The sequence below is a fragment of the Callospermophilus lateralis genome, chromosome 10 (assembly GCF_048772815.1).
Source record: "Callospermophilus lateralis isolate mCalLat2 chromosome 10, mCalLat2.hap1, whole genome shotgun sequence".
In the NCBI taxonomy this organism is placed as follows: Eukaryota; Metazoa; Chordata; class Mammalia; order Rodentia; family Sciuridae; genus Callospermophilus; species Callospermophilus lateralis.
Genome location: NC_135314.1, coordinates 291,866 through 308,930, shown reverse-complemented (window position 1 = coordinate 308,930; position 17,065 = coordinate 291,866). Strand labels below are relative to the sequence as shown.

General features: G+C 60.8%; 1 protein-coding gene across 7 annotated transcripts in view; it reads left to right on the top strand.

Annotated features, from left to right (window-relative positions):
* Positions 1-17,065, top strand: part of Pcnt (pericentrin) — a 118,856-nt gene that overhangs the window by 82,056 nt on the left and 19,735 nt on the right. For 6 of the 7 annotated variants that reach the window (XM_076867988.2, XM_076867985.2, XM_076867983.2 and 3 more), the window contains 4 exons: positions 847-949; positions 2,000-2,173; positions 2,747-2,854; positions 3,623-3,855. In XM_076867988.2, the coding sequence (XP_076724103.2) occupies positions 847-949; positions 2,000-2,173; positions 2,747-2,854; positions 3,623-3,855 (618 nt within the window). The remainder of the gene's footprint in view (positions 1-846; positions 950-1,999; positions 2,174-2,746; positions 2,855-3,622; positions 3,856-17,065) is intronic. The other variant, XM_076867987.2, reaches the window with a different exon arrangement.

Sequence of the window (17,065 nt, the reverse complement as noted above, 5' to 3'; positions counted from 1 at the left end):
CCAGGAAGCTGTGCGGAGAAAGTTCTGTGTGGACTGGGGTTGGGGGGGCGGGGGCGCTCCCCTACACGATCAGCTAGTCGAGTTCTCCTGACTAGTAGGGTTCAGTGTACAGAGCAGCATAATTTCTAAGCAGTTTCATTTAGGACAGGATTTTTTAAAATACATTTTTAGCTGTAGATGCACATGTTACCTTTATTTTATTGATTTTTAAAAAATATTTATTTTTTAGTTGTAGTTGGACAAAATACCTTCATTTTATTCATTTTTTATGTGGTGCTGAGGATCGAACCCAGGGCCTTGCATGTGCTAGACAAGCACGCTACTGCTGAGCCACAACTCCTGCCCTGTATTATTGATTTATTTTTATGTGGTGCTGAGGACTGAACCCAGTGCCCCACATGTGCCAGGCAAGCGCTAGACCACCGAGCCGTACTCCTAGCCAGTCTTGGTCAGAATTTTTAACAATTGGCCCAGAATTCCAGCAGAAAGCAGAGGCGTGTGGGCACCTGGGCACTGCCTTGTACTCAGTGATGTGGGGCTGGAGATTTCTGTGCCTCTCAGACATGTCCTCCTGCCGGCCCTGCCACCCTGCCTGGGACTGTGCCCCTCTGCCACCCTGGAAGAGGGTTTCTCAGCCCCTAAGTCATGGAGAGGTGGCTGGAGGGGGTGACAGCTGATTATCATGCCCGAGGGCGGCCCAAGCATCGCAGTTACTGGGTGAGGGTGTGGGCTGAGGGTGATGGCTGGTGCACTTTCCTTGCCTCTCTTCACGGGGAGTCCTTGCGTAGCTAAGAGGAGAGCACGTGAGATACATGTGGCCCTTGTGAGTGCCCTTTACCTTTACAGGACGATTCACGACTGGACTGTATCCAACGAGAAGGCAGTGTCATCTTTAGTGCAGACTTTACAGGGGCTGAAGTCTGAACTGAGCACGCCCACCTCCTCCCAGGTACCCTGCGCCCTCAGCCCTGACCTAAGGGCCAAGGTTCTCCAGAGGGATGTTGTGGCAGCACTCTGGGTTCTTTTATGGGTTGTTGGTGGTTCCTCTCTCCCTTGCTGTTGGGGCTTTGCCATCTGGGTCCTGCCCCGTGTGACCGCGTGCAGTGCCCTCTACTTTGGCCGTATTGTAGAGTCTTCGGGGCTCAGCATGCAGTCCAGTGAAGGCTGCGTGGTCTCTGAACCCCTCTGTGCAGGTGTGCTCTCTGCGGGGCCTGAGCTGGCTCTGGACTGGCTGGTCGGCCAGGGTGTGGGCTTCTCCACTTCCTGGATGCTCAGCCCACTCACTGTTTCTAAGGCCACAGCAAAAAATGAAACCCAATTCCTCCTGGAAAGTTCTGTGCCCTATGTGCAGTCTTTGGAAAAATTCCTGGCTGCTGACATGGTCTCTGACAAATGTGTGATGTTTATGAAATCAGAAGTGTCCTGTGGCCAGGTGCTGTGTCTATCATCCCAGCCATGTGGTAGGCTGGCCTCCATTAGCAGACCCTGTCTCAAAGTAGTTGAGAGGGGCTGGTGTGGCCCAGTGGCAGAGGGCCCTGGGCTCACCCCCCAGAGTGTTGTGCAACGCTGCCTGCTGTCAGGAGGCTGCCACTACCCCCCCCCCACGTCCTGGGGCAGCCACTGGTGAGCTCTGCTACGTGCCCTGCGATCTGGGAGGTAATGGGCCTATCTTACAGGACTTGCACATTGACCCCAAGGATGAGCACAATACTCCTTGTCACCTCTTTGAGTGCCACCTCTGTTTGTGGAGCTCCTAGAACAACTAGGAGAGGTGACTGTAGCAGGCCTGTGTCACTCATGCTGTCCAGTGTGGTGAAAAGTCTGCTTCCTTGAGGAGGGAGAGATGGGAGTAGAAGAGTTGGTGTTTCCTGCCTGGTAAAGGGCTAACGGCACCCAGCTGCACAGCTTCCTGTCAGACTCCCAGCTTTGACCTGTAACCCCGAAGACAGCCAGCGGCAGCAGAACAGTGTGCATGCTCTCTTTATTTCCTCCTTTTAAGAAGAAAACGGCAGCAGAGCTCCAAGTCCAGCTGGTGGACCTGCTGCTACAGGACAACAACGCGCTCACCAGCGCCCTCAGCACAGCGGCCCGGGAGGAGGCGGAGCTGCGCAGGGTAGTGTCCCGGCTGGAGAGGACCTTGAAGCACCACGCGCAGAAGGGCTGTGTCCTGAGCGTAGGTGTCCGCCCCAGACCTGTGTCTCTGACCTTCCTGTCCTGGGTGGTGGTTTGAGACTGCGTTGGGCTCTGCTGCCTAGGCTGGTCTCTACCTCCTGCCTTGGCCTCCTGAGCACCCAGTGTTATCTGTAAGAAGCCACCACACGGTGTTTGAGGGGAGCAGGGGTGTACCGGGGTGTACCGTCCATGGTCAGTGCAGCCTCAGTTGCATCCTGGGCTCAGGGAGACCCATGCACAGCTCCCGCCCATCCATGCTGGGCCTCCCCTACAGAAGTCCTGGGAGAAGCCAGGTGTTGGCACACGACCTTCTCCCCTGGGGTGAGGCCCTGGCCACTGTCTCCTGCCTCAGTTGGCCCTTAGTCGTCCTTCTCCAGGTGTTCTTACTGAAAAACAGCTCCAGCCTCTCAGGGAGCTTGAGACTTGGCAACTTAGTGAGACCTTGCCTCAAACGTGAAAATAAAAAAAAGGGTGGGAATGTAGCTCCGGGGTGGAGCACCAAGCATTCAATCCCCAGTACTGCAGAAATAAAAAGAAGAGCTTTGTAGAGGGTCCTGGCTGTGGTTCGTTACAGAGGTCGGGCAGGTCTGCCTGGAAGCACGACAGGACAGTTCCACGGTACTCAGACCCTGGTCGGCCCACACTGGATGCAAGCGAGGAAGCAAATATCTCTAGTGTCAAAGTAAGATTAAGTCCATTTGGGTGTTGGGATATAGAGGAAGGCCAAGCCCATGTGGGTACTGGGGCACAGAGTGAGTCCGTGCCCCTGTGGGTACTGGGGTACAGAGTAAGACCAAGCCTACCTGGGTGTTGGGGCACAGAGTAAGACCAAGGCCGCCTGGGTGCTGGGGCACAGAGTAAGACCAAGCCCACCTGGGTGCTGGGGCATAGAATGAGACCATGTCCCTGTGGGAATCGGGGTACAGGGTGTTGTGGCACTTTTAGATCATGTGTTGGTCAGTGGTCAGCTGCAGACAAATGCCGGGACACAGCATGCAAGTCTCGTCTGCTGTGTGTGGCTATCGGCACGTCCACAAAATGCACACCCTTATAGGGAGGAGGCACCAGCTGTGGGCTGGCTCTGAGGAAAAGCTGCTTATCAGTGTGGCCACAGAGCTCTGTGTGCAGCCTCCTGGTTCCCTGCAGTTGTCCGCCACCCAGGTTGTCCGCAGACCCATGGTGAAGCCCCCGCCTTGCCCAGTTTGCCCCTTACTTAGGTGGGAGTTCCAGGGTCCTTCATGGGGACTCAGCTGATGGTGCTCTGAGGGGCGGTGTGTCCAGGCTCTGTCTGGTAGACAGGTTGATGGGCACCACGGGGTGTCTCGGACTGACTTCATGACAGTTTGCTGAGGAGATCAGTCTGGTCCTCTGTGAGGAGCCACAGAGTGCTGCACGAGGGGCAGCAGGTGTGTGTGCTGCTTGTGAAGGAGCCTGCTGTGTTTCCCTTCAGATGGAGAAGTTGTACCTGCATTACTTGAGAGCAGAGAGCTTCAGAAAAGCTCTGATTTATCAGAAGAAATATCTGTTACTGTTGATCGGCGGGTTCCAGGATTCAGAGCAGGAGACACTCTCCATGATTGCTCACTTGGGGGTGTTCCCTTCCAAAGCAGATAAGAAGGGAGCCTCATCTCGTCCTTTCACAAGGTTCCGCACTGCTGTCAGGGTGGTCATCGCGGTTCTCAGGTAAGCCCGCCCTACATGTGCTCTAGGAGCCTGCAGGCTTCCACTTGGAATGTGGCAGTGTTTTCTCGTGAGAGGAGTGGCCTCGAGGCCTCAGACAACAGATGCTGGTCTTCACAGTGTGGTGTGGTGTGTGGCTGTGCCTCTGCAGCAGGGAGGCTGAAAGGAGGTACTTCCCACCCTCCCACTGCTTCACACAGGGTTGACGACCAGCAGGCACATAGGGCGACATCAGAAACTGCCTTCTCCTTGTGGACTTCATTCTTTTTTCCGTCAGAATTCACAGACCAGCAGTTAGGTGCATAGAGGTCTGTCCCTCACCAAGCTGGCAGCCACTTCAGGCACCTGACCACTGGCGCTGGCAGCCCAGGCTCTGCCCCACTACGTAGTTAGCCCTGTCTTCCTGGGAAAGCATTCTTCAGGCACCCCTACCATTGGCATTGAGCTTATTTTTGGAGCAGGAATGTGGGTCTCTAGTGCTTTTGGGAATTTCAGTCATTCCAGAGTTAACAGTGGTAAAAAATCATTTTATTTTTTAATTTTAAAATTTCAGAGTTTCTAAGCATCCTGATGACCATAGAAGTGCCCTCCCAGGGCCAGGCGAGGGCCCATCTGGGGTGCTGAAGAGAGTGGGCTTGAGGGCCAGCAGGGCAGGGGCAAGCGAAGGAGAGCACTCAGGGGATTGTGCTCTGGGCCTTCTCAAGGCCACAGATCTGATCTGTGGGGAGAAGGCCCTGCTCCAGGAGGTGTCTTGGAGAGTGCTGGGTGGGGAGAAGGCCCTGCTCCAGGAGGTGTCTTGGAGAGTGCTGGGTGGAGGAGAAGGCCCTGCTCCAGGAGGTGTCTTGGAGAGTGCTGGGTGGAGGAGAAGGCCCTGCTCCAGGAGGTGTCTTGAAGAGTGCTGGGTGGGGAGAAGTCCCTGCTCCAGGTGGTGTCTTGGAGAGTGCTGGGTGGGGAGAAGGCCCTGTTCCAGGAGGTGTCTTGGAGAGTGCTGGGTGGGGAGAAGGCCCTGTTCCAGGAGGTGTCTTGGAGAGTGCTGGGTGGAGGAGAAGGCCCTGCTCCAGGAGGTGTCTTGGAGAGTGCTGGGTGGAGGAGAAGGCCCTGCTCCAGGAGGTGTCTTGGAGAGTGCTGGGTGGAGGAGAAGGCCCTGCTCCAGGAGGTGTCTTGGAGAGTGCTGGGTGGGGAGAAGGCCCTGCTGCAGGAGGTGTCTTGGAGAGTGCTGGGTGGGGAGAAGGCCCTGCTCCAGGAGGTGTCTTGGAGAGTGCTGGGTGGAGGAGAAGGCCCTGCTCCAGGAGGTGTCTTGGAGAGTGCTGGGTGGAGGAGAAGGCCCTGCTCCAGGAGGTGTCTTGGAGAGTGCTGGGTGGGGAGAAGGCCCTGCTGCAGGAGGTGTCTTGGAGAGTGCTGGGTGGGGAGAAGGCCCTGCTCCAGGAGGTGTCTTGGAGAGTGCTGGGTGGAGGAGAAGGCCCTGCTCCAGGAGGTGTCTTGGAGAGTGCTGGGTGGAGGAGAAGGCCCTGCTCCAGGAGGTGTCTTGGAGAGTGCTGGGTGGAGGAGAAGGCCCTGCTCCAGGAGGTGTCTTGGAGAGTGCTGGGTGGGGAGAAGGCCCTGCTCCAGGAGGTGTCTTGGAGAGTGCTGGGTGGAGAAGGCCCTGCTCCAGGAGGTGTCTTGGAGAGTGCTGGGTGGGGAGAAGGCCCTGCTCCAGGAGGTGTCTTGGAGAGTGCTGGGTGGAGAAGGCCCTGCTCCAGGAGGTGTCTTGGAGAGTGCTGGGTGGGGAGAAGGCCCTGCTGCAGGAGGTGTCTTGGAGAGTGCTGGGTGGAGGAGAAGGCCCTGCTCCAGGAGGTGTCTTGGAGAGTGCTGGGTGGAGGAGAAGGCCCTGCTCCAGGAGGTGTCTTGGAGAGTGCTGGGTGGGGAGAAGGCCCTGTTCCAGGAGGTGTCTTGGAGAGTGCTGGATGGGGAGAATGCCCTGCTCCAGGAGGTGTCTTGGAGAGTGCTGGGTGGAGGAGAAGGCCCTGCTCCAGGAGGTGTCTTGGAGAGTGCTGGGTGGAGGAGAAGGCCCTGCTGCAGGAGGTGTCTTGGAGAGTGCTGGGTGGAGGAGAAGGCCCTGCTCCAGGAGGTGTCTTGGAGAGTGCTGGGTGGGGAGAAGGCCCTGTTCCAGGAGGTGTCTTGGAGAGTGCTGGGTGGAGGAGAAGGCCCTGTTCCAGGAGGTGTCTTGGAGAGTGCTGGGTGGGGAGAAGGCCCTGCTGCAGGAGGTGTCTTGGAGAGTGCTGGGTGGGGAGAAGGCCCTGTTCCAGGAGGTGTCTTGGAGAGTGCTGGGTGGAGGAGAAGGCCCTGCTCCAGGAGGTGTCTTGGAGAGTGCTGGGTGGGGAGAAGGTCCTGCTGCAGGAGGTGTCTTGGAGAGTGCTGGGTGGAGAAGGCCCTGTTCCAGGAGGTGTCTTGGAGAGTGCTGGATGGGGAGAATGCCCTGCTCCAGGAGGTGTCTTGGAGAGTGCTGGGTGGAGGAGAAGGCCCTGCTCCAGGAGGTGTCTTGGAGAGTGCTGGGTGGGGAGAAGGCCCTGCTGCAGGAGGTGTCTTGGAGAGTGCTGGGTGGGGAGAAGGCCCTGTTCCAGGAGGTGTCTTGGAGAGTGCTGGATGGGGAGAATGCCCTGCTCCAGGAGGTGTCTTGGAGAGTGCTGGGTGGAGGAGAAGGCCCTGCTCCAGGAGGTGTCTTGGAGAGTGCTGGGTGGGGAGAAGGTCCTGCTGCAGGAGGTGTCTTGGAGAGTGCTGGGTGGAGGAGAAGGCCCTGCTCCAGGAGGTGTCTTGGAGAGTGCTGGGTGGGGAGAAGGCCCTGCTCCAGGAGGTGTCTTGGAGAGTGCTGGGTGGGGAGAAGGTCCTGCTCCAGGAGGTGTCTTGGAGAGTGCTGGATGGGGAGAAGGCCCTGCTCCAGGAGGTGTCTTGGAGAGTGCTGGGTGGAGGAGAAGGCCCTGCTCCAGGAGGTGTCTTGGAGAGTGCTGGGTGGGGAGAAGGCCCTGCTCCAGGAGGTGTCTTGGAGAGTGCTGGGTGGGGAGAAGGCCCTGCTCCAGGAGGTGTCTTGGAGAGTGCTGGGTGGAGGAGAAGGCCCTGCTCCAGGAGGTGTCTTGGAGAGTGCTGGGTGGAGGAGAAGGCCCTGCTCCAGGAGGTGTCTTGGAGAGTGCTGGGTGGAGGAGAAGGCCCTGCTCCAGGAGGTGTCTTGGAGAGTGCTGGATGGGGAGAAGGCCCTGCTCCAGGAGGTGTCTTGGAGAGTGCTGGGTGCAGGAGAAGGCCCTGCTCCAGGAGGTGTCTTGGAGAGTGCTGGGTGGGGAGAAGGCCCTGCTCCAGGAGGTGTCTTGGAGAGTGCTGGGTGGGGAGAAGGCCCTGCTGCAGGAGGTGTCTTGGAGAGTGCTGGGTGGAGGAGAAGGCCCTGCTCCAGGAGGTGTCTTGGAGAGTGCTGGGTGGAGGAGAAGGCCCTGCTCCAGGAGGTGTCTTGGAGAGTGCTGGGTGGAGGAGAAGGTCCTGCTGCAGGAGGTGTCTTGGAGAGTGCTGGGTGGAGGAGAAGGCCCTGCTCCAGGAGGTGTCTTGGAGAGTGCTGGGTGGGGAGAAGGCCCTGCTCCAGGAGGTGTCTTGGAGAGTGCTGGGTGGGGAGAAGGCCCTGCTGCAGGAGGTGTCTTGGAGAGTGCTGGGTGGAGGAGAAGGCCCTGCTCCAGGAGGTGTCTTGGAGAGTGCTGGGTGGGGAGAAGGCCCTGCTGCAGGAGGTGTCTTGGAGAGTGCTGGGTGGAGGAGAAGGCCCTGCTCCAGGAGGTATCTTGGAGAGTGCTGGGTGGGGAGAAGGCGCTGCTGCAGGAGGTGTCTTGGAGAGTGCTGGGTGGAGGAGAAGGCCCTGCTCCAGGAGGTGTCTTGGAGAGTGCTGGGTGGAGGAGAAGGCCCTGCTCCAGGAGGTGTCTTGGAGAGTGCTGGGTGGAGGAGAAGGCCCTGCTCCAGGAGGTGTCTTGGAGAGTGCTGGGTGGGGAGAAGGCCCTGCTCCAGGAGGTGTCTTGGAGAGTGCTGGGTGGGGAGAAGGCCCTGCTCCAGGAGGTGTCTTGGAGAGTGCTGGGTGGGGAGAAGGTCCTGCTCCAGGAGGTGTCTTGGAGAGTGCTGGGTGGAGGAGAAGGCCCTGCTCCAGGAGGTGTCTTGGAGAGTGCTGGGTGGAGGAGAAGGCCCTGCTCCAGGAGGTGTCTTGGAGAGTGCTGGGTGGAGGAGAAGGCCCTGCTCCAGGAGGTGTCTTGGAGAGTGCTGGGTGGAGGAGAAGGCCCTGCTCCAGGAGGTGTCTTGGAGAGTGCTGGGTGGGGAGAAGGTCCTGCTGCAGGAGGTGTCTTGGAGAGTGCTGGGTGGGGAGAAGGCCCTGTTCCAGGAGGTGTCTTGGAGAGTGCTGGGTGGAGGAGAAGGCCCTGCTCCAGGAGGTGTCTTGGAGAGTGCTGGGTGGAGGAGAAGGCCCTGCTCCAGGAGGTGTCTTGGAGAGTGCTGGGTGGAGGAGAAGGCCCTGTTCCAGGAGGTGTCTTGGAGAGTGCTGGGTGGGGAGAAGGTCCTGCTGCAGGAGGTGTCTTGGAGAGTGCTGGGTGGAGAAGGCCCTGCTCCAGGAGGTGTCTTGGAGAGTGCTGGGTGGAGGAGAAGGCCCTGCTCCAGGAGGTGTCTTGGAGAGTGCTGGGTGGAGGAGAAGGCCCTGCTCCAGGAGGTGTCTTGGAGAGTGCTGGGTGGGGAGAAGGCCCTGCTCCAGGAGGTGTCTTGGAGAGTGCTGGGTGGGGAGAAGGCCCTGCTGCAGGAGGTGTCTTGGAGAGTGCTGGGTGGAGGAGAAGGCCCTGCTCCAGGAGGTGTCTTGGAGAGTGCTGGGTGGAGGAGAAGGCCCTGCTCCAGGAGGTGTCTTGGAGAGTGCTGGGTGGAGGAGAAGGCCCTGCTCCAGGAGGTGTCTTGGAGAGTGCTGGGTGGGGAGAAGGTCCTGCTGCAGGAGGTGTCTTGGAGAGTGCTGGGTGGAGGAGAAGGCCCTGCTCCAGGAGGTGTCTTGGAGAGTGCTGGGTGGAGAAGGCCCTGCTCCAGGAGGTGTCTTGGAGAGTGCTGGGTGGAGAAGGCCCTGCTCCAGGAGGTGTCTTGGAGAGTGCTGGGTGGAGGAGAAGGCCCTGCTCCAGGAGGTGTCTTGGAGAGTGCTGGGTGGAGGAGAAGGCCCTGCTCCAGGAGGTGTCTTGGAGAGTGCTGGGTGGAGGAGAAGGCCCTGCTCCAGGAGGTGTCTTGGAGAGTGCTGGGTGGAGAAGGCCCTGCTCCAGGAGGTGTCTTGGAGAGTGCTGGGTGGAGGAGAAGGCCCTGCTCCAGGAGGTGTCTTGGAGAGTGCTGGGTGGAGAAGGCCCTGCTCCAGGAGGTGTCTTGGAGAGTGCTGGGTGGAGGAGAAGGCCCTGCTCCAGGAGGTGTCTTGGAGAGTGCTGGGTGGGGAGAAGGCCCTGCTCCAGGAGGTGTCTTGGAGAGTGCTGGGTGGAGAAGGCCCTGCTCCAGGAGGTGTCTTGGAGAGTGCTGGGTGGAGGAGAAGGCCCTGCTCCAGGAGGTGTCTTGGAGAGTGCTGGGTGGGGAGAAGGCCCTGCTCCAGGAGGTGTCTTGGAGAGTGCTGGGTGGAGAAGGCCCTGCTCCAGGAGGTGTCTTGGAGAGTGCTGGGTGGAGGAGAAGGCCCTGCTCCAGGTGGTGTCTTGGAGAGTGCTGGGTGGAGGAGAAGGCCCTGCTCCAGGAGGTGTCTTGGAGAGTGCTGGGTGGGGAGAAGGCCCCTGCTCCAGGAGGTGTCTTGGAGAGTGCTGGGTGGAGGAGAAGGCCCTGCTCCAGGAGGTGTCTTGGAGAGTGCTGGGTGGAGAAGGCCCTGCTCCAGGAGGTGTCTTGGAGAGTGCTGGGTGGAGGAGAAGGCCCTGCTCCAGGAGGTGTCTTGGAGAGTGCTGGGTGGAGAAGGCCCTGCTCCAGGAGGTGTCTTGGAGAGTGCTGGGTGGAGGAGAAGGCCCTGCTCCAGGAGGTGTCTTGGAGAGTGCTGGGTGGGGAGAAGGCCCTGCTCCAGGAGGTGTCTTGGAGAGTGCTGGGTGGAGGAGAAGGCCCTGCTCCAGGAGGTGTCTTGGAGAGTGCTGGGTGGAGGAGAAGGCCCTGCTCCAGGAGGTGTCTTGGAGAGTGCTGGGTGGAGGAGAAGGCCCTGCTCCAGGAGGTGTCTTGGAGAGTGCTGGGTGGGGAGAAGGCCCTGCTCCAGGAGGTGTCTTGGAGAGTGCTGGGTGGAGGAGAAGGCCCTGCTCCAGGAGGTGTCTTGGAGAGTGCTGGGTGGAGGAGAAGGCCCTGCTCCAGGAGGTGTCTTGGAGAGTGCTGGGTGGGGAGAAGGCCCTGCTGCAGGAGGTGTCTTGGAGAGTGCTGGGTGGAGAAGGCCCTGCTCCAGGAGGTGTCTTGGAGAGTGCTGGGTGGAGAAGGCCCTGCTCCAGGAGGTGTCTTGGAGAGTGCTGGGTGGAGGAGAAGGCCCTGCTCCAGGAGGTGTCTTGGAGAGTGCTGGGTGGAGAAGGCCCTGCTCCAGGAGGTGTCTTGGAGAGTGCTGGGTGGAGAAGGCCCTGCTCCAGGAGGTGTCTTGGAGAGTGCTGGGTGGAGGAGAAGGTCCTGCTCCAGGTGGTGTCTTGGAGAGTGCTGGGTGGAGAAGGCCCTGCTCCAGGAGGTGTCTTGGAGAGTGCTGGGTGGAGAAGGCCCTGCTCCAGGAGGTGTCTTGGAGAGTGCTGGGTGGAGGAGAAGGCCCTGCTCCAGGAGGTGTCTTGGAGAGTGCTGGGTGGGGAGAAGGCCCTGCTCCAGGAGGTGTCTTGGAGAGTGCTGGGTGGAGGAGAAGGCCCTGCTCCAGGAGGTGTCTTGGAGAGTGCTGGGTGGAGAAGGCCCTGCTCCAGGAGGTGTCTTGGAGAGTGCTGGGTGGAGGAGAAGGCCCTGCTCCAGGAGGTGTCTTGGAGAGTGCTGGGTGGAGAAGGCCCTGTTCCAGGAGGTGTCTTGGAGAGTGCTGGGAGGAGAAGGTCCTGCTCCAGGAGGTGTCTTGGAGAGTGCTGGGTGGAGAAGGCCCTGCTCCAGGAGGTGTCTTGGAGAGTGCTGGGTGGAGAAGGCCCTGCTCCAGGAGGTGTCTTGGAGAGTGCTGGGTGGTGGAGAAGGCCCTGCTCCAGGAGGTGTCTTGGAGAGTGCTGGATGGGGAGAAGGCCCTGCTCCAGGAGGTGTCTTGGAGAGTGCTGGGTGGTGGAGAAGGCCCTGCTCCAGGAGGTGTCTTGGAGAGTGCTGGATGGGGAGAAGGCCCTGCTCCAGGAGGTGTCTTGGAGAGTGCTGGGTGGAGGAGAAGGCCCTGCTCCAGGAGGTGTCTTGGAGAGTGCTGGGTGGAGAAGGCCCTGCTCCAGGAGGTGTCTTGGAGAGTGCTGGGTGGAGGAGAAGGCCCTGCTGCAGGAGGTGTCTTGGAGAGTGCTGGGAGGAGAAGGTCCTGCTCCAGGAGGTGTCTTGGAGAGTGCTGGGAGGAGAAGGCCCTGCTCCAGGAGGTGTCTTGGAGAGTGCTGGGAGGAGAAGGTCCTGCTCCAGGAGGTGTCTTGGAGAGTGCTGGGTGGAGGAGAAGGCCCTGCTGCAGGAGGTGTCTTGGAGAGTGCTGGATGGGGAGAAGGCCCTGCTGCAGGAGGTGTCTTGGAGAGTGCTGGGTGGGGAGAAGGCCCTGCTCCAGGAGGTGTCTTGGAGAGTGCTGGGTGGAGGAGAAGGCCCTGCTCCAGGAGGTGTCTTGGAGAGTGCTGGGTGGAGGAGAAGGCCCTGCTCCAGGAGGTGTCTTGGAGAGTGCTGGGTGGGGAGAAGGCCCTGCTCCAGGAGGTGTCTTGGAGAGTGCTGGGTGGAGGAGAAGGCCCTGCTCCAGGAGGTGTCTTGGAGAGTGCTGGGTGGAGGAGAAGGCCCTGCTCCAGGAGGTGTCTTGGAGAGTGCTGGGTGGAGGAGAACGCCCTGCTCCAGGAGGTGTCTTGGAGAGTGCTGGGTGGAGGAGAAGGCCCTGCTCCAGGAGGTGTCTTGGAGAGTGCTGGGTGGAGGAGAAGGCCCTGCTCCAGGAGGTGTCTTGGAGAGTGCTGGGTGGAGGAGAAGGCCCTGATCCAGGAGGTGTCTTGGAGAGTGCTGGGTGGGGAGAAGGCCCTGCTCCAGGAGGTGTCTTGGAGAGTGCTGGGTGGAGGAGAAGGCCCTGCTCCAGGAGGTGTCTTGGAGAGTGCTGGGTGGAGGAGAAGGCCCTGCTCCAGGAGGTGTCTTGGAGAGTGCTGGGTGGAGGAGAAGGCCCTGATCCAGGAGGTGTCTTGGAGAGTGCTGGGTGGTGGAGAAGGCCCTGTTCCAGGAGGTGTCTTGGAGAGTGCTGGGTGGAGGAGAAGGCCCTGCTCCAGGAGGTGTCTTGGAGAGTGCTGGGTGGAGGAGAAGGCCCTGCTCCAGGAGGTGTCTTGGAGAGTGCTGGGTGGAGGAGAAGGCCCTGCTCCAGGAGGTGTCTTGGAGAGTGCTGGGTGGAGGAGAAGGCCCTGCTTGAGGAGGTGTCTTGGAGAGTGCTGGGTGGAGGAGAAGGCCCTGTTCCAGGAGGTGTCTTGGAGAGTGCTGGGTGGAGGAGAAGGCCCTGCTCCAGGAGGTGTCTTGGAGAGTGCTGGGTGGAGGAGAAGGCCCTGCTCCAGGGGGTGTCTTGGAGAGTGCTGGGTGGAGGAGAAGGCCCTGCTCCAGGAGGTGTCTTGGAGAGTGCTGGATGGGGAGAATGCCCTGCTCCAGGTGGTGTCTTGGAGAGTGCTGGGTGGAGGAGAAGGCCCTGCTCCAGGAGGTGTCTTGGAGAGTGCTGGGTGGAGGAGAAGGCCCTGCTCCAGGGGGTGTCTTGGAGAGTGCTGGGTGGAGGAGAAGGCCCTGCTCCAGGAGGTGTCTTGGAGAGTGCTGGATGGGGAGAATGCCCTGCTCCAGGTGGTGTCTTGGAGAGTGCTGGGTGGAGGAGAAGGCCCTGCTCCAGGAGGTGTCTTGGAGAGTGCTGGATGGGGAGAATGCCCTGCTCCAGGTGGTGTCTTGGAGAGTGCTGGGTGGAGGAGAAGGCCCTGCTCCAGGAGGTGTTTTGGAGAGTGCTGGGTGGAGGAGAAGGCCCTGCTCCAGGGGGTGTCTTGGAGAGTGCTGGGTGGGGAGAAGGCCCTGCTCCAGGAGGTGTCTTGGAGAGTGCTGGGTGGGGAGAAGGCCCTGCTCCAGGGGGTGTCTTGGAGAGTGCTGGTGGAGGAGAAGGCCCTGTTCCAGGAGGTGTCTTGGCGAGTGCTGGGTGGGGAGAAGGCCCTGCTCCAGGGGGTGTCTTGGAGAGTGCTGGGTGGAGGAGAATGCCCTGCTCCAGGAGGTGTCTTGGAGAGTGCTGGGTGGGGAGAAGGCCCTGCTCCAGGAGGTGTCTTGGAGAGTGCTGGGTGGAGGAGAAGGCCCTGCTCCAGGAGGTGTCTTGAAGAGTGCTGGGTGGGGAGAAGGCCCTGCTCCAGGAGGTGTCTTGGAGAGTGCTGGGTGGAGGAGAAGGCCCTGCTCCAGGGGGTGTCTTGGAGAGTGCTGGGTGGAGGAGAAGGCCCTGCTGCAGGAGGTGTCTTGGAGAGTGCTGGGTGGGGAGAAGGTCCTGCTGCAGGAGGTGTCTTGGAGAGTGCTGGGTGGAGGAGAAGGCCCTGCTCCAGGAGGTGTCTTGGAGAGTGCTGGGTGGAGGAGAAGGCCCTGCTGCAGGAGGTGTCTTGGAGAGTGCTGGGTGGAGGAGAAGGCCCTGCTGCAGGAGGTGTCTTGGAGAGTGCTGGGTGGGGAGAAGGTCCTGCTCCAGGAGGTGTCTTGGAGAGTGCTGGGTGGGGAGAAGGCCCTGCTCCAGGAGGTGTCTTGGAGAGTGCTGGGTGGAGGAGAAGGCCCTGCTCCAGGAGGTGTCTTGGAGAGTGCTGGGGTGGGGAGAAGGCCCTGCTCCAGGAGGTGTCTTGGAGAGTGCTGGGTGGGGAGAAGGCCCTGCTCCAGGAGGTGTCTTGGAGAGTGCTGGGTGGAGGAGAAGGCCCTGCTCCAGGAGGTGTCTTGGAGAGTGCTGGGTGGGGAGAAGGTCCTGCTCCAGGAGGTGTCTTGGAGAGTGCTGGGTGGAGGAGAAGGCCCTGTTCCAAGGGGTGTCTTGGAGAGTGCTGGATGGGGAGAAGGCCCTGCTCCAGGAGGTGTCTTGGAGAGTGCTGGATGGGGAGAAGGCCCTGCTCCAGGAGGTGTCTTGGAGAGTGCTGGGTGGAGGAGAAGGCCCTGCTCCAGGAGGTGTCTTGGAGAGTGCTGGGTGGAGGAGAAGGCCCTGCTGCAGGAGGTGTCTTGGAGAGTGCTGGGTGGGGAGAAGGTCCTGCTCCAGGAGGTGTCTTGGAGAGTGCTGGGTGGAGGAGAAGGCCCTGTTCCAGGGGGTGTCTTGGAGAGTGCTGGGTGGAGGAGAAGGCCCTGCTCCAGGAGGTGTCTTGGAGAGTGCTGGGTGGAGGAGAAGGCCCTGCTGCAGGAGGTGTCTTGGAGAGTGCTGGATGGGGAGAAGGCCCTGCTCCAGGAGGTGTCTTGGAGAGTGCTGGGTGGAGGAGAAGGCCCTGCTGCAGGAGGTGTCTTGGAGAGTGCTGGGTGGAGGAGAAGGCCCTGCTGCAGGAGGTGTCTTGGAGAGTGCTGGGTGGGGAGAAGGTCCTGCTGCAGGAGGTGTCTTGGAGAGTGCTGGGTGGAGGAGAAGGCCCTGCTCCAGGAGGTGTCTTGGAGAGTGCTGGGTGGAGGAGAAGGCCCTGCTCCAGGAGGTGTCTTGGAGAGTGCTGGGTGGGGAGAAGGCCCTGCTCCAGGAGGTGTCTTGGAGAGTGCTGGGTGGAGGAGAAGGCCCTGCTGCAGGAGGTGTCTTGGAGAGTGCTGGGTGGAGGAGAAGGCCCTGCTGCAGGAGGTGTCTTGGAGAGTGCTGGGTGGAGGAGAAGGCCCTGCTGCAGGAGGTGTCTTGGAGAGTGCTGGGTGGGGAGAAGGTCCTGCTGCAGGAGGTGTCTTGGAGAGTGCTGGGTGGAGGAGAAGGCCCTGCTCCAGGAGGTGTCTTGGAGAGTGCTGGGTGGGGAGAAGGCCCTGCTCCAGGAGGTGTCTTGGAGAGTGCTGGATGGGGAGAAGGCCCTGCTCCAGGAGGTGTCTTGGAGAGTGCTGGGTGGAGGAGAAGGCCCTGCTGCAGGAGGTGTCTTGGAGAGTGCTGGGTGGAGGAGAAGGCCCTGCTGCAGGAGGTGTCTTGGAGAGTGCTGGGTGGAGGAGAAGGCCCTGCTGCAGGAGGTGTCTTGGAGAGTGCTGGGTGGAGGAGAAGGCCCTGCTGCAGGAGGTGTCTTGGAGAGTGCTGGGTGGGGAGAAGGCCCTGCTGCAGGAGGTGTCTTGGAGAGTGCTGGGTGGGGAGAAGGTCCTGCTCCAGGAGGTGTCTTGGAGAGTGCTGGGTGGGGAGAAGGTCCTGCTGCAGGAGGTGTCTTGGAGAGTGCTGGGTGGGGAGAAGGTCCTGCTGCAGGAGGTGTCTTGGAGAGTGCTGGGTGGGGAGAAGGTCCTGCTGCAGGAGGTGTCTTGGAGAGTGCTGGGTGGGGAGAAGGTCCTGCTCCAGGAGGTGTCTTGGAGAGTGCTGGGTGGGAGAAGGCCCTGCTCCAGGAGGTGTCTTGGAGAGTGCTGGGTGGGGAGAAGGCCCTGCTCCAGGAGGTGTCTTGGAGAGTGCTGGGTGGAGGAGAAGGCCCTGCTGCAGGAGGTGTCTTGGAGAGTGCTGGGTGGAGGAGAAGGCCCTGCTGCAGGAGGTGTCTTGGAGAGTGCTGGGTGGAGGAGAAGGCCCTGCTGCAGGAGGTGTCTTGGAGAGTGCTGGGTGGAGGAGAAGGCCCTGCTGCAGGAGGTGTCTTGGAGAGTGCTGGGTGGGGAGAAGGTCCTGCTGCAGGAGGTGTCTTGGAGAGTGCTGGGTGGAGGAGAAGGCCCTGCTCCAGGAGGTGTCTTGGAGAGTGCTGGGTGGGGAGAAGGCCCTGCTGCAGGAGGTGTCTTGGAGAGTGCTGGATGGGGAGAAGGCCCTGCTCCAGGAGGTGTCTTGGAGAGTGCTGGGTGGAGGAGAAGGCCCTGCTGCAGGAGGTGTCTTGGAGAGTGCTGGGTGGAGGAGAAGGCCCTGCTGCAGGAGGTGTCTTGGAGAGTGCTGGGTGGAGGAGAAGGCCCTGCTGCAGGAGGTGTCTTGGAGAGTGCTGGGTGGGGAGAAGGTCCTGCTCCAGGAGGTGTCTTGGAGAGTGCTGGGTGGGGAGAAGGTCCTGCTGCAGGAGGTGTCTTGGAGAGTGCTGGGTGGGGAGAAGGTCCTGCTGCAGGAGGTGTCTTGGAGAGTGCTGGGTGGGGAGAAGGTCCTGCTCCAGGAGGTGTCTTGGAGAGTGCTGGGTGGGGAGAAGGTCCTGCTCCAGGAGGTGTCTTGGAGAGTGCTGGGTGGGGAGAAGGCCCTGCTGCAGGAGGTGTCTTGGAGAGTGCTGGGTGGGGAGAAGGCCCTGCTGCAGGAGGTGTCTTGGAGAGTGCTGGGTGGAGGAGAAGGCCCTGTTCCAGGTGGTGTCTTGGAGAGTGCTGGGTGGGGAGAAGGCCCTGCTGCAGGAGGTGTCTTGGAGAGTGCTGGGTGGAGGAGAAGGCCCTGCTCCAGGAGGTGTCTTGGAGAGTGCTGGGTGGGGAGAAGGCCCTGCTCCAGGAGGTGTCTTGGAGAGTGCTGGGTGGGGAGAAGGCCCTGCTCCAGGGGGTGTCTTGGAGAGTGCTGGGTGGAGGAGAAGGCCCTGCTCCAGGAGGTGTCTTGGAGAGTGCTGGGTGGAGGAGAAGGCCCTGCTCCAGGGGGTGTCTTGGAGAGTGCTGGGTGGAGGAGAAGGCCCTGCTGCAGGAGGTGTCTTGGAGAGTGCTGGGTGGGGAGAAGTCCCTGCTCCAGGAGGTGTCTTGGAGAGTGCTGGGTGGGGAGAAGTCCCTGCTCCAGGAGGTGTCTTGGAGAGTGCTGGGTGGAAGAGAAGGCCCTGCTGCAGGAGGTGTCTTGGAGAGTGCTGGATGGGGAGAATGCCCTGCTCCAGGTGGTGTCTTGGAGAGTGCTGGGTGGGGAGAAGGCCCTGCTCCAGGAGGTGTCTTGGAGAGTGCTGGGTGGAGGAGAAGGCCCTGCTCCAGGGGGTGTCTTGGAGAGTGCTGGGTGGGGAGAAGGCCCTGTTCCAGGAGGTGTCTTGGCGAGTGCTGGGTGGGGAGAAGGCCCTGCTCCAGGGGGTGT